The sequence below is a fragment of the Lepidochelys kempii genome, chromosome 9 (genome assembly GCF_965140265.1).
Source record: "Lepidochelys kempii isolate rLepKem1 chromosome 9, rLepKem1.hap2, whole genome shotgun sequence".
Classification (NCBI taxonomy): Eukaryota; Metazoa; Chordata; order Testudines; family Cheloniidae; genus Lepidochelys; species Lepidochelys kempii.
Genome location: NC_133264.1, coordinates 43,856,503 through 43,872,658, shown reverse-complemented (window position 1 = coordinate 43,872,658; position 16,156 = coordinate 43,856,503). Strand labels below are relative to the sequence as shown.

Genomic DNA, 16,156 nt, shown 5'->3' with positions numbered 1-16,156 from the left:
TATGAGTAGTTGCATTGAAATCAATAGGACTACTCACATGCTTGAAGCTAAGCAGGTCCCTGACTGTGCTGCTGGACTGGGGACAGAGTGCCGAACACCTGTTGGACGGATGTTGGTTTACACCTACACCTAGAAACCTACATGTTCTGAATGGTCTCAGACCTGACAGTAAGTTTTCCCCTCCCTATTAGACATTTACTTGGATTACTTTCTTCTTTCTAATTCTTTCTTTGCAAAGCCTTGGTCACAAACAATCAATAGGCATTGTCGTTAAAGTGTCAGTACATGTCAACAGTTACTATATGGTGCTATCTGAGTCACAGTGCTATTTCCACAGCGTTCCCCTATACTTGGAACGTGAGATACCTGTGGTAAGTGGTAATGGTTGGAAAATGTTAACTTTTTAATGGATTTCATCATTGTGACCCCGCACCAGTAAGGAAGGAGTTAAGCAGCTAGTCTGGACCCAGGCAGCCCTACCCCACCCACTTGCAAAGCATGCATGGCTTGGAGGAAGAGCTAGAAAGAAGAACAGGCCAATGTGGCAGGGCATCAGACAATGGAGATGAACTGACTTGCACCCTGAGCTCTGGAGTCCTGGCTGTCATGATGTTGCCAAACCCCAGAGAAGAGACTGGTGATTCTCAGAAGGTCTGAGACTTTCTTTGATTTAATGTCTTTACTTTTCCTGTTGGGAAAGAGGGTCTGGCAGGAAGTGCTCCAGGAAGGCAGAAGTACGGCACTTTAGTGGATACCCAATGGAGAGGGTGGGACCGGGTTCCCATAATAACCCTTAGGAGGTGCCGAAGGCAGAAGCCTACCCCTAATACTGGGAGTCTAGAGGAGAGAAGGCCCTGAAGACAGAAGGTTCAAGATCCTCAGACCTCAACCTAGGCAGAGATCCAGAGACCCCTTGCCTAACCCAAAGGGCTACCCTGTTGCTGGACTTTTTATATACCCTGAAAGGGATGGACATAATCATGGGACCTGCTCAGAGGGATGAGTTACAGAAGAGGCAGGACACTGCAGGACCAAAGCAGATGTTAATATGTTAATAGAGAGAACCTGCCACACCCTGCCTGACCACTAGGCGGCACCTGTGGTCAGTGATCCACTTCATAACCATATATAATTCTTCAGAACTTGTTTATCTCAGTGGTATGAAGTCATCTGAGTAAACACATGTGGTACGGGCTATATAATTAAATATAGTATGTTTAAATGTATAAGTAGTGGTCTTTAGAGCTAATAATGGATTTGACTATAAAAGGCTTATATGCAACTGCCAAAAACAAAATACGAGCACTACATAATACTGTATTCAGGTACAAATCTTAATGGAAGAGATGAAGGGAACTGGGGAATTTAACTGACATTCAGAAAAGATTCTAGATAGCTGAAAAATGGCAAACAAAACTTCAGGATTTGAAAAGTGCAGACAGACAACTGTGAAATATATTGATATTGGTTGGTTATGCATAAAAGCTTGAGGAGCTGTCTATGAATATCTGAGTGCAGAATTGGAATATATAAGCATGGGATCAGATCCTCAGATAGAGTAAATCAAAATCAATATAAATACAAACATTTAAACCAGATCAGGATCTGGTCTCTAACTCGCTTTCTAGAGAAAGTGGGAACTGGGGAAGATAATGACATTTGGTCAGGGAGACTTTTAGTCGGCCTACAGTTGAATATGTTGAAGCAGGTAATCTAGATGCTGGTGAAATCCATGTGCTTTGGGGATTTATTGTTTTTGTTGGTAGGAAGGTAGGGAAGGATGGTTCAATAGTATTGCAAAAAAATATTTGTAAGTAATCCATACACTATGCTTCACAGCAGCAATGCTTCTCAATCTATAGAGCATGACTGTAAGCACAATGTTTGTAAATTATTTTCATATCGATTTTAAATAAATGATGACTATTTTAGTGTACTGTGCTGGATACTGGTTTCATCATTTCAGAGTCAGATACTTAGATATGTCCTCTTTAGGGAGACTTCTGCATAGACCTGGTGTTAAAATCATCATCATTATTATTATTGCTCTGCCAAAGACGTTTACCCTTTGAAAGCCCTTTTTATTACATTTAATCACATGCAACACCATTCATTGAGACTGATACTTTAGAGTTGTCATTTAAGGCCTGATCCAAAGCCCACTGAAGTCAATGGGAAGATCCCCCATTGAGTTCAGTGGGCTTTGGATCAGGCTCCTATTCAGGCTTTGCCACTAGAAGTTCTCAAGTGAGCTAAATTTCTTGCACTGCATATCTACAAAGCAATAATCAGAGCACTCTTGGTAGATCTCAAGTTGTGTAATGTAACTTTGCAATTAAAAAGCACCATAGTTTAAAGACACATACCAAGAGGAAATTAAATTAAATTGAAGTGTTTTTATATTTTAACATTCTACTAAAGCAAAGGCGTTTTGTAATGAGACTAATCTCATTTTATCACTTAATTGCATCTAGATATGCCAAACAAATTTACTGCTAGTAACCTGCATACAATATAATATATTAATTATAAAACACTATTACAGTTTTCACAAGAAGGAATAGCTACTCTTACTGTTCTGAATCCAAAGCATTTGGTCAAATTAATTGTAATTATATTTTTAGTTGATATAATCCCAGCCAAATCAATGGGAGAGCTAATTATGCAAATTTAATTCTTTTTAATCCACAACCATCTCATCATAAATAATTTTATTTCAACCGATTGCTAAAAGGAAGGAGGAGACATTATGTTGCTTCCTTATTTCACATTACTAAAGTTAACAATAAACCAAATTTCAAAAGCTTCTATTTTTTTATTTTTGAACTCTAACTACAAAAGAGCCATTGTATATTTTGGCAATACTACAATATATAAATAGTTTAATTATCAACTGAAAATGATTTAGCACCTGGCTATTGTTTATAATGTACCACATGAAGACAAAAAACATATTACTTAAAACTTTAATCGCTATAATCTCCTGCATCTGGGGCATCTAGAAGAAGTCTTTTCACAAGTCAGATACAATACAAAAACAATAAATTACTAATCGATGAGCAAATAATTTTTAATTGATAATGTATTCATCTATGTTTCCCAACCTTTGTTTATAAAATATTTGTGAGAAGAATATGGAAAATCTCTACATTTATTTGTTATTCAAATTATTTCTGATTTTAATAAACACACTTTTCTCCACATCTGAATACCTCACCAAAAATTTGTTGGAAATAGGGCTGGCTAAAAGCAGCAATTTTTGTATCAGGAAAAATTTAAAGGTTTTGACATTTTTTTTCATTCTGACGAACAAAAATGAGACCTTTTGAAATTTCTTTGTGAAAAGACATGAGAAACACACAGACACACACAACCAACCCACCAGAGCAAGGACTTGAACCTGGGTCTTCTACATCTCAGGTGAGTTTTCTAAATGCTAGGTTATTGACCATTCGGTGGGGGTCATGAAAACCCTTTTTTTCCCCTCAAAATCAATACATTTCTGCTAAAGGTTTCAGTTTCCACAGAAAAAAAGTTGACATTTTTTCAACCTGCTGCAGTTGCAAATGTTCGGTATTTCAACTTTGCAAGTTATGTTGTTTTGGTTAGTTGTCTAGTGCCTCTTCTTTTGTTAAAAACTTGATTATGTAAGTCACCAACACAACGCAAATTTCAGATTTACAATCCAACATGGAATTTTGAAATTCACTTTCAGCAAATATTTGAGATATAAGTTTAAATTCACTTTCCACAAGCATCCTGTTTTTCTTTACCCATGTTCATGGAAAGGCTCCAAAACACTAAGCTGAAACCTGCTTTAAAATGTGAATGAATATTCAGAGAACATTTTCCCTGCATTTACCTGCTGTGTGAATTCTGTCACCAGATCCTTGACATCCATCCTCATCATCACAGTCCCCGCTTGATTCCATTGCTTCACTTTTCCAGCCCCCACTGCCACTTTCCCTGGAAGCCCAACGTTCCAACTTCAATTTTGTCTTCCCTGTATCCAGCTAAAAGACAAGAAAACAAGTCACAATGAAATTTAGTGTCTTCACACAATTCAAGGTGCAAATGACAAAGAGCCTGATTTTATAAGGGGCCGAGGACCCTTGGTTCTGAAATACTGTGGGTCTGATTCTGTTGTTAAAAATGTTATATTTCACCCTTTTATATTAAAAATGTTATATTAACAATGTTATATTTCACCATACGGTTAGTGCAATGTTTTGGGTTATTTTCATATGAAGTCAACAGTAAAGCTTCCTGGATGAGGGGCAGGGTCATCACAGAGGTGTTGCAGGCATTTAATACCTCATACATGAGGGCCCTAGTATCTTAAAGGATTGGGCCTTAAGGTAGGATTTTTAGGGCATTGAGCAGTTAACAAGATCAGGTCCAAAGCCTGTGCAGACTGCAAATTGTGCACTTCACTTTAACTTGAATCAGCAAAACATTTGACTGAAACAAATTTCTTGGAATTACTATAGAATAAAAACAAGCTGTTTCTGGAGTCACTCTGAATTCACGGCATTAGCTCATGCTAGCTGAAGTACTGTATTTGCTATAAAACAAACCTTTTTTGAGCTTTATATGCCATCCCCATTTGTCATACTTTACAATGTAAGAAACACAAATGTGTCATCACAAAGGTCTAGACCACCATTAAAACTTGTTTTCAATGGCAGCCTAAGTGGCCAGCTCTTCTCCCTGTTTGGGGTAAAGCTTTTTCTTTGGTAATTAGAAGGGAAGAAGGTTGTAGCTGATGCTGTGAATGTCATTCTGGTTATGCTGGAAAAGCTCTCACAATAAGGAAGTTTGGCAGTGTTTCCTAAACTTGGCCACTCTGGATTTCTCTAATCTCCTCTTGGAAGTTAGTTAATTCCATGGTCGGGTCCCCTCAACTGAGAATGCCTTGTCCTTAGCCCTCACATACATCATTCCGGGCTGTGGTTTTGGCAGTCTGAAGATGGAAATGAGGTCTCTAATATAGCTGGGACCTGATCTGATATATTTACAGCTTTGAAGATCAGGACAGATCAATCTGGCAGTGGAAATGGCGTGGGAGCCAGCCGAGAAACTGGAGCTAAGGCTTGACACACTAACGGAGACCTAAATGGCAGAAGAGGAAGGCCGCAGCATTTTCCACCACCAGGAACTCTTGAATTGTTTTCACATTCCTCTTCAAATACAACGAGCTTCCATAATAATGCAGTCTGACAAACGCATGTCTCACTGTGCCTAGGGGTCCTGTTCTAGCGAACAATAGTTGCTACCTCGTACTGGGGAGAACCTGGCTAATTTACCCTTTACCTGAAATTGTCCATTTTGGTTATTCTGAAATGCACACATCACTGCACTGCAGTGGGAAGATGAGTTTGTGAGGGAGAGGAATATGGATTTTAGTTGGGAAAGGCATTGAACACTGTCCAATTGTTGTTGGATATTTTTTTTAACAAGCTGCCTGATGTCGAGCATCATTATTCACAGGCTGAAAGCCTGATGTCATGGGGAAGTAAGAGAGCAAATATTTTTAGCAAATGTAAAAAATAAATCTGTGTATGTGGAGGAAAGGATTATTTAGTTACTTCATAGATTTATTGTGTCCTGACCATCTTGGAGGAGACTCATTCATTCTTGGTTATAATCCTTCAGAATGAAAAGAAATGGCTAAGTGGTGAACAGAACAGATGCAAAATTTAATAAAGGCTTTTAATGATTGTTTGCAGTCAAGGCAGAAAGGTTTACTGCCTGTTAAGGTAATAACTCTTTTTCAAATTGATTTCATTCAGCACTCATGACTCAAAAGTGAATAACCGAATGATGTGTGCTCAGCTGTCCTGGAGAAGGGTAGAGAAATGAGCTCTGTGTTCAACCATGGGTGCACTGCCGCATTTCCCAGACTACTGAATGCGATGTCCTGCCTTCCCTTCAGGAAAACAGCCCAATGGCAACTTATATACACATCTATTAGCCCTCCTCCCCACATTCTACAGTTCCTCCCCCAAACCTCCTCTTTCCTAAAGTCTTTCCCAGCAGAGACATCTACACCTACAGTATCTCCCAGCTGGTGTAGCAAGGACCCCAGCCAAGTCTCCTTCTCCTTTGGTTGAAAAGGCTCCCTCTTATAGTAAGCCCCACCTCTGGGCTGTTGCCATGTGACCTTTGGTCCCCTGACTCAGTGCCTTGAAACAGGGCACAGGAAAGATGCATATACCCAAGGACATTTTCATGTCCTTTGCCCCTACCTATCAATTGCATGTCCCGTGCTTTGGGAAATCATAGAAATAATAGAAAAATAAGGTTGGAAGGGACTTTGAGAGGTCATCTAGTCCAGCCCCAAATGCTAAAAGAGGACCAAAGAAACCTAGACCATCCCTGGCAGGTGTTTGTCCAGCCGGTTCTTAAACGCCTCCAATGATGAGGATTCCACAGACTCCCTTAGAAGCCTATTCCAAAGCTTAACTCTGGTTCTCATGGGTGACTTTAATTTTCCTGATATCTGCTGGGAGAGCAATACAGCGGTGCATAGACAATCCACGAAGTTTTTGGAAAGCGTAGGGGACAATTTCCTGGTGCAAGTGCTAGAGGAGCCAACTAGGGGGGAGCTTTTCTTGACCTGCTGCTCACAAACCGAGAAGAATTAGTGGGGGAAGCAAAAGTGGACGGGAATCTGGGAGGCAGTGACCATGAGTTGGTTGAGTTCAGGATCCTGACACAGGGAAGAAAGGTAAGCAGCAGGATACGGACCCTGGACTTCAGGAAAGCAGACTTCGACTCCCTCAGGGAACGGATGGGTAGGATCCCCTGGGGGACTAACATGAAGGGGAAAGGAGTCCAGGAGAGCTGGCTGTATTTCAAGGAATCCCTGTTGAGGTTACAGGGACAAACCATCGCGATGAGTCGAAAGAATAGTAAATATGGCAGGCGACCAGCTTGGCTTAACGGTGAAATCCTAGCGGATCTTAAACATAAAAAAGAAGCTTACAAGAAGTGGAAGGTTGGACATATGACCAGGGAAGAGTATAAAAATATTGCTCGGGCATGTAGGAATGAAATCAGGAGGGCCAAATCGCACCTGGAGCTGCAGCTAGCAAGAGATGTCAAGAGTAATAAGAAGGGTTTCTTCAGGTATGTTGGCAGCAAGAAGAAAGCCAAGGAAAGTGTGGGCCCCTTACTGAATGAGGGAAGCAACCTAGTGACAGAGGATGTGGAAAAAGCTAATGTACTCAATGCTTTTTTTGCCTCTGTCTTCACTAACAAGGTCAGCTCCCAGACTGCTGCGCTGGGCATCACAGCATGGGGAGTAGATGGCCAGCCCTCTGTGGAGAAAGAGGTGGTTAGGGACTATTTAGAAAAGCTGGACGTGCACAAGTCCATGGGGCCGGACGAGTTGCATCCGAGAGTGCTAAAGGAATTGGCGGCTGTGATTGCAGAGCCATTGGCCATTATCTTTGAAAACTCGTGGCGAACGGGGGAAGTCCCAGATGACTGGAAAAAGGCTAATGTAGTGCCAATCTTTAAAAAAGGGAAGAAGGAGGATCCTCGGAACTACAGGCCAGTCAGCCTCACCTCCGTCCCCGGAAAAATCATGGAGCAGGTCCTCAAAGAATCAATCCTGAAGCACTTACATGAGAGGAAAGTGATCAGGAACAGTCAGCATGGATTCACCCAGGGAAGATCATGCCTGACTAATCTAATTGCCTTCTGTGATGAGATTACTGGTTCTGTGGATGAAGGGAAAGCAGTGGATGTATTGTTTCTTGACTTTAGCAAAGCTTTTGACACAGTCTCCCACAGTATTCTTGTCAGCAAGTTAAAGAAGTATGGGCTGGATGAATGCTCTATAAGGTGGGTAGAAAGTTGGCTAGATTGTCAGGCTCAACGGGTAGTGATCAATGGCTCCATGTCTAGTTGGCAGCCGGTGTCAAGTGGAGTGCCTCAGGGGTCGGTCCTGGGGCTGGTTTTGTTCAATATCTTCATAAATGATCTGGAGGATGGTGTGGATTGCACTCTCAGCAAATTTGCGGATGATACTAAACTAGGAGGAGTGGTAGATACGCTGGAGGGCAGGGATAGGATACAGAGGGACCTAGACAAATTGGAGGATTGGGCCAAAATAAATCTGATGATGTTCAATAAGGATAAGTGCAGGGTCCTGCACTTAGGACGGAAGCATCCAATGCACAGCTACAGACTAGGGACCGAATGGCTAGGCAGCAGTTCTGCGGAAAAGGACCTAGGGGTGACAGTGGATGAGAAGCTGGATATGAGTCAGCAGTGTGCCCTTGTTGCCAAGAAGGCCAATGACATTTTGGGATGTATAAGTAGGGGCATTGCAGCAGATCGAGGGACGTGATTGTTCCCCTCTATTCGACATTGGTGAGGCCTCATCTGGAGTACTGTGTCCAGTTTTGGGCCCCACACTACAAGAAGGATGTGGATAAATTGGAGAGAGTCCAGCGAAGGGCAACAAAAATGATTAGGGGTCTGGAACACATGACTTATGAGGAGAGGCTGAGGGAACTGGGATTGTTTAGTCTGCAGAAGAGAAGAATGAGGGGGGATTTGATAGCTGCTTTCAACTACCTGAGAGGTGGTTCCAGAGAGGATGGTTCTAGACTATTCTCAGTGGTAGAAGAGGACAGGACAAGGAGTAATGGTCTCAAGTTGCAGTGGGGGAGGTTTAGGTTGGATATTAGGAAAAACTTTTTCACTGAGAGGGTGGTGAAACACTGGAATGCGTTACCTAGGGAGGTGGTAGAATCTCCTTCCTTAGAAGTTTTTAAGGTCAGGCTTGACAAAGCCCTGGCTGGGATGATTTAATTGGGGATTGGTCCTGCTTTGAGCAGGGGGTTGAACTAGATGACCTCCTGAGGTCCCTTCCAACCCTGATATTCTATGATTCTATGATTAACTAGCTTATACATAATTTTTTTTCATACTATCTAACCTAAATCTTTTTGCTGCAAATTAAATCCATTACTTCTTGTCCTACCTTCAGTAGGCACAGAGATCAGTTGATTATCAACCTCTGTATAACAGCCCTTAACAAACTTGAAGCCTGTCATCAGATCCCCCCTCAGTCTTCTTCTCTCAAGACTACAAGACAGTTGTTGTTTTTTTAATTTTTTCTCATACGTCAGGTTTTCCAAACCTTTTACCATTTGTGTTGCTCTCCTCTGGATTCTCTCCAATTTGTCCACCTCTTTCTTAAAGAGTGGCACACAAAGCTGGACACTATACTCCATCTGAGGCCTCACCAGTGTCAAGTACAGCAGAACAATTATGTCACCAGTGTCAAGTGGAGTGGAACAATTACACTTCTCTTAATACACCCTACAATGACATTAGCCTTTTGTGCAACTGCATCATATTGTTGGCTCACGTTCAATTTGTGATCTACCATAACCCCAGATCCTCTTCAGCAGGACTACTCCCAAGCCAGTTATTCCCCATGTTGAGGTTGAGCAATTGTTTTTTCTTTCCTACAATTCAGTAAAGACAAATGCAAAGTACCATATTTATCTTATTGATTTCAGACCAATTCTCCAATGTATCAAGGTCTTCTTGAATTCTAACATGGGTATAATAGGCCGGGGAGGCTAAGCCTCCGCAAACAGCCTCCGACCCACCGCCTTTGAGAGCATGGAGGGGACGCCTAGGCCGTGGCCGCACCCACACTTTTCCCCCATGGTCCCATTTGCGGCCGAGGAGAGGAGCGAGCGACAGTGGCGGGGCTGAGTGGGGAGGGGCTGAATGGGACCGGGACCTGGGGTAGAGCGGAGGTGGGACCTGGGGCGAAGCATGGGTGGGAGGAGGCCGAGAGGGGGTGGGGCCAGAGTCTGGATGCTGGGGGAGCTTCCGTTGCTTGCACCGGCCTCCCCAAATGCCAGAGCCACGCGCCACCTATGAATTCTAAGTCTGTCTTCCAAAGTGCTTACAATCTCTCTCATCCTGATATCATCCACAAATATTATACACATACTCTCCCCACTCCATTATCCAAGTCATTAATGAAAATATTGACTATTGCTGGATTATGGTTGGTGTACTGGTGCAGTTAACCAAAATTAAAAATAGATTTAACATGTACAGGAGTAGCAACTTTATTACTCCTGAAATACTTATTGCATAATAAAGACTCAGATTATCTCCCCCAGATGTATGCATGTAGGGCCTCTTCTGCATGCAGATCTCCCCTACTGCACAGAAGTGGACTTAGCTGCTTCTGCAGGGCCAGCCCATCTCCTCCAGAGGTTTGAGAATATGCAAAGAGAAATGGAAGGAGGCAGTCTGGAAAGGGAACTGGCAGGGAGGGATGGGTGTGGCAATGGACATTATCTTCCTTGTGGATCTTATGCAAAAAGGATTATGCAGTCTTATTATCTTTTTGTGTGTTTTTTGTAGGTTCTGGAGGCAGCCAGGTCAGGGGTGGTCACTTGTGCTTTGTTCCAATGGAGCCGTGCTGCCAGGCTATGAGAGGAGCTTCCACTAGGGGCTAGAGCTAATATGTAGTACCAAGGCTTTTGCCCTGATGGTCCTGACATGCAATGGAGCTGAGGAATTCTGAAAATTTGGAGGCATCAACCCCCATGGTCTTTTCTGTGAGGTGGAGGAAGGACAAATTCCACTCCCTAATGGACCAACATGGAGAGAACCTCTCCAACTGGATTCTCCGCCATAGTCTCCTCCCCATCTGTTACCATGGAAGAGACTGATCTGGATCAATAACTGGCATTTATTTCACACTTTCAACAAAATAGTTCAATGTGGTATAACTTTACTGACCGTACTAGCTATCTATCAATACACATGCAGATCAATTAAACCATCACTGAACCCCAACCACCGCCACCTCTGGCTGCTTAAACAGTGAGCAGGAGCCCTGCACAGTAGTTCAGGACCAGAAGTGAAGAATGCAGTACCTTATCCAACTGAAACAGCAGAACTGGATTTTTGGTAGAAGAAATGCAATAATCCCTTTGGATTTGTGCCAGGGCACAGGATCTAAATCTTTACCCTTGTAGAAAACATCATGGGAGTTTTAACAGGAGCATAGACTTTATGACTTCAATTTTTTCATCCAAAAGATAGCACTTCCAAAAGCATAGTGCTTTCTAATGCTATTCTGGGCCACTGGTTCCGTACTGACTTAATTAAAAGACCAACCCTGTAATGAACAGCTCCAGTCCTGCTTGCTTTATGAGACTTGACAGACTGACCACCAGCAGGTGGGTATGAAGTATCCATATTATATCTTTTGCTCATTAAAAGGCAACATGAATAAGGCCTAATGTAAAACCCCTTGATGTTAATGGGAGTCTTTCCACTGACTATGAGCTTTGGATCAAGCCCATGGTCCTCTAAAGAGTGTTGAGAACCTACACAATATTCCTGAATAGATTGCTTTGCATTTGATTTAGCTGAAATGTGTGTAAAATCATATGTAACCAGGAAGCTCTGAATTAAATACACCGCTGACAAGGTATATTGTTCATTCCAGCAAATGCCTGGAGTGTATTATACGCAGGAAATGTGGTTCACCATGCTTGTTCCAAATGTTATGTGACACAAAGGGCCCAAATCTCCCACTATGGGCCAAACCTTAATTCAGTCTCTTGATCTTTGGCCACAGGGCATGGTCGAATACAGATTTAGTCTCAAACACTTTTTGTACAACGGCAGCATTCCCACTCGAGCATCAATTTTGTGAATGCCCCTTCTGATTAATTAATAGCTGTATAGCTCCTTGAGATACGATTCTGTAAAAGTGTAACTATTGTATTTGTATCTGAGGTAAGAATTCAGCAAAATAGAATAACAAGGGCTCATTTAATTAGAAAATAGGTTTTTTTAAAATTATATTTTGCACCATACTTTCAAGTTTATCAGATCAGTGAACATGGCAATGGAAAAGCTATGAGGATACCATATGGATACCATAGGATAACATCTCCTAAAGGTGAGTGCTTGGAATATTCAAAGAGGACTCCTACATGTTAATTGTTTCCCAAGTGGTCTGTTTCCTCTATGATGTACTTCAGTATGAATATTTTTATATTCCAAAAAGATGGCCATTGCTATGAACTGAATAAACTTGACAGTAGTCCACCTGTTAATCAATTAAAAAGAGTATGAGTCAAGACATCTCTCACTTGCGATGTTTTCATAGACATCAAGACAGACATAAGATATACATCATTTAGTAACTGAAGGCAAAACATGATCCTGTCTAAAGAGGCTGACAAACAATTTTTTTCCAAAACTGTTCTGATGAAATACATATCATTATCTTCAGAGACAATGAATTTTGCACGAACAATGTAAAAAAGCCTACTCTGGAAAATAAAGTCACAAATGACTCAATCCTTCCTGTTAGAATATAAGTATTTTTTCTCAGTCTGCTCAGTGTTTCATTAAAAAAAGTCCTTTCTAAATGCTTATTAGGTCAGAAATGACTACAGCAGAATGAAACAATACGCTGCTTTCTTAGCCAATTGTCTGTATTTTTTCATAAGAACTGACAAAATTAGTGCTGTACATAAAGAGCTGGATTTTACTGATGCCTGGTGACTGAGCAGATGCTCTGTCAATTCACAAAACAATAGGAACATAAGAAATTTTAGGACATAACAGCCACATATACTTATTCTAAGTGCACCCTCTCCTTTGAGATGACATGTATAGTCAATTTCCCTCCATATGTGCACTTAATCCCCTCATAAAACTGTTTGCTCTTGTTTCTGCCATTCACATTTACTCTGTGCAGTCCTTTTCTTTCTTTCAGCATAAAGAAGCAAAACTCTTCTTTTTCTTCAGTCTCTAGTCAGGCATTTTCTTCAGTCTGCTCTCCGTCATGCTTGTATCTCACACTAACTCCAAAAGGCTAGTTGCACTTCCCTTCTCTAGTCCCTTCAGAGATGAGAATACCTCAATAAGGGGCCCTCTTATGTTAATTTTTACCTAAAGAATAAAAATGTATAACCTTTTTGAACAACAGAGACTCCTAGGTATCATTCTGGTTTCCTTCTGCTCTATTTACCCAATTCCTCACAGTAACCCTGGCATAACAAATCGGGTTTCACCTATACAATACTAAAATAATCTAATCAAATTGTTATGCATACTTCATTAAATTTGGTTGAGCGCTTTCAATGGTTTTAGAATTTCATTCATGTCTTCTCCCCACTCCCCACAAAGCCTTTCTGCTTAGTGTTCTGACCACTATAGGTAGATATACTTTTCTTAGGTTTTAGAATCATTGAATCATATAATATTACAATTGAAAGAGACCTCAGGAGGTCATATAGTCCTACCCCAACTGCCAAAGCAGGGCCAACCCCAACTAAATCATCCCAGCCAAGGCTTTGTCAAACCGGACCTTAAAAACCTCTAAGGATAGAGATTCCACCACCTCCCTAGGTAACCCATTCCAGTGCTTCACCATTCTTCTAGTGAAATAGTGTTTCCTAATATCCAATATAGACCTCCCCCACTGCAACTTGAGACCATTGCTTCCTGTTCTCTCATCTGCCACCATTGAGAACAGCCTAGCTCCATCCTCTTTGGAACCCCCCTTCAGGTAATTGAAGGCTGCTATTAAATCCCCCCTCACTCACTCTTCTCTTCGGAAGACTAAATAACCCCAGTTCCCTCAGCCTCTCCTCGTAAGTCATGTGCCCCAGCCCCCTGATCATTTTCGTTGTCCTCCGCTGGACTCTGTCCAATTTGTCCACATCCCTTCTGTAGTGTGGGGACTAAAACTGGATGCAATACTTCAGGTGTGGCCTCACCAGTGCCTAATAGAGGGGAATAATCATTTCCCTCATCTGCTGGCAATACAGCCCAATATGCCATTGGTCTTCTTGGCAACAAGTGCATACTGCTGCCTCATATCCAGCTTTTCGTCCACTGTAGTCCCCAGGTCCTTTTCTGCAGAACTTCTGCTTAGCCAGTTGGTCCCCAGCCTGTAGCAGTGCATGGGATTCTTCCTTCCTAAGTACAAAACTCTGCACTTGTCCTTGTTGAACCTCATCAGATTTCTTTTAGCCCAATCCTCCAATTTGTCTAGGTCACTCTGGGCCCTATCTCTACTCTCCATCGTATCTACCTCTACCTTCAGTTTAAAAGTCAGTTTACCTAACTTGCTGAGGGTGCAATTAACCCATCATCCAGATCATTAATAAAGATGTTAAATGAAACTGGCCCCAGGACTGACCCCTGGGGCACTCCTCTTGATACCAGCTGCCAACTAGACATTGAGCCGTTGATCACTACCCATTGAGCCTGACAATCTAGCCAGCTTTCTATCCACCTTATAGTCCATTCAGCCAATCCATACTTTTTTAACTTGCTGGCAAGAATACTATGGGAGACCGTATCAAAAGCTTTGCTAAGGTCAAGTTTTATCCCAGTCTAATCACCTTCATTTGTTTATGGTGAATTTTGTAAGTCACTTCTCTGCCAGTGTCCCTAGGTCATGCAAGTAATTTTGCATTTTGATGCCTTTTCCTTTCTACTTAACTTTTTTCCCACTAGTTTTGTTTCATCAGCAAATTTCATCAAATGTTCTCTCTTCTAGACAATTTAGGATGATAAATGTGAACAAAATTGGTTCTAGTGCTGATCTTTGTGGACTCCATTATCCACCTCAATTCACCCTGAATTGCTCCACTTACAAGTTGACCTAAGTCTACAATAACCAACCCAATTCTTTATCTATTCAAGCATTTTTAGATTTAGATTTTCAGAAAGCTTTTGACAAAGTCTGTCACCAATGGCTCTTAGGCAAAGTAAGCAGTCATGGGATAAGAGGGAAGGTTCTCTCATGGATTGTTAAAAGATAAGAAACAAAGGGTAGGAATAAATGGTCAGTTTTCAGAATGGAGAGAGGTAAATAGTGCTGTCCCTCAAGGGTCTGTATTGGGCCCAGTCCTATTTAACATATTCATAAATGATCTGGAAAGAGGGGTAAACAGTGAGGCGGCAAAATTTGCAGATGATACAAAACTACTCAAGATAGTGAAGGCCCAGGCAGACTGCGAAGAGCTACAAAAGGATCTCTCAAAACGGGGTGACTGGGCAACAAAATGGCAGATGAAATTCCATGTTGATAAATGCAAAGTAATGCACATGGGAAATCATAACCCAACTACACATATAAAATGATAGGGTCTAAATTAGCTGTTACCACTCAAGAAAGAGATCTTGGAGTCATTGTGGATAGTTCTCTGAAAACATTGACTCAATGTGCAGCGGCAGCCAAAAAAGCGAACAGAATGTTGGGAATCTTTAAGACAGGGATAGACAATACAGCAGAAAATATCATATTGCCTCTATATAGATCCACAGTATGCCCACATCTTGAATACTTTGTGCAGATGTGGTCGCTCCATCTCAAAAAAGATATATTGGAACTGGAAAAGGTTCAGAAAAGGGCAATAAAAATGATTAGGTGTATGAATGGCTGTCGTGTGAGGAGAGATTAATAAGACTGGTACTTTTCATCTTGGAAAAGACACAACTAAGGGGGATATGATAGAGGTTTATAAAATCATGACTGGTGGGGAGAAAGTAAATAAGGAAGCGCTATTTACTCCTTCTCATAACACAAGAACTAGGGGCCACCAAATAAAATTAATAGGCAGCAGGTTTAAAACAAACAAAAGCAAGTATTTCTTTACACAATGCCACAGTAAACCTGTGGAACTCCTTGCCAGAGGGATGTTGTGACGGCCAACACTATAACGTGGTTCAAAAAAGAACTAGATAAATTCATGGAGCATAGGTCTATCAATGGCTATTAGCCAGGATGGGCAGGGATGGTGTCCCTAGCCTCTGTTTGCCAGAAGCTGGGAATGGGCGACGGGGATGGATCACGTGATTATTACCTGTTCTATTCATTCCTTCTGGGGCATCTGGCATTGGCCACTGTCAGAAGACAGGCTACTGGGCTAGATGGACCTTTGGTCTGACACCTTTGGTCTGGCCGTTCTTATATTCTTATCTTTTCTCCTACACCCATTTACTAACATTGCATGTGACCACATTTTACTAAGATATAGATAATTCATAATTTTGGCTCCCACCAATTCAAGTTTTCGTTATTGCTTTAAACAATTCTAAAGAATTTTATGTCAGTGGTTGTCCTTCT

The 16,156-nt window shown here is 41.6% G+C and overlaps 1 protein-coding gene across 4 annotated transcripts in view; it reads right to left on the bottom strand.

The window, feature by feature from the left end:
* LOC140917371 (glypican-5-like) overlaps nucleotides 1-16,156 on the bottom strand; it is a 609,804-nt gene that overhangs the window by 136,097 nt on the left and 457,551 nt on the right. For all 4 annotated transcript variants that reach the window (XM_073360049.1, XM_073360046.1, XM_073360047.1 and 1 more), the window contains one exon: nucleotides 3,863-4,013. In XM_073360049.1, coding sequence (XP_073216150.1) covers nucleotides 3,863-4,013 — 151 coding nt within the window. The remainder of the gene's footprint in view (nucleotides 1-3,862; nucleotides 4,014-16,156) is intronic.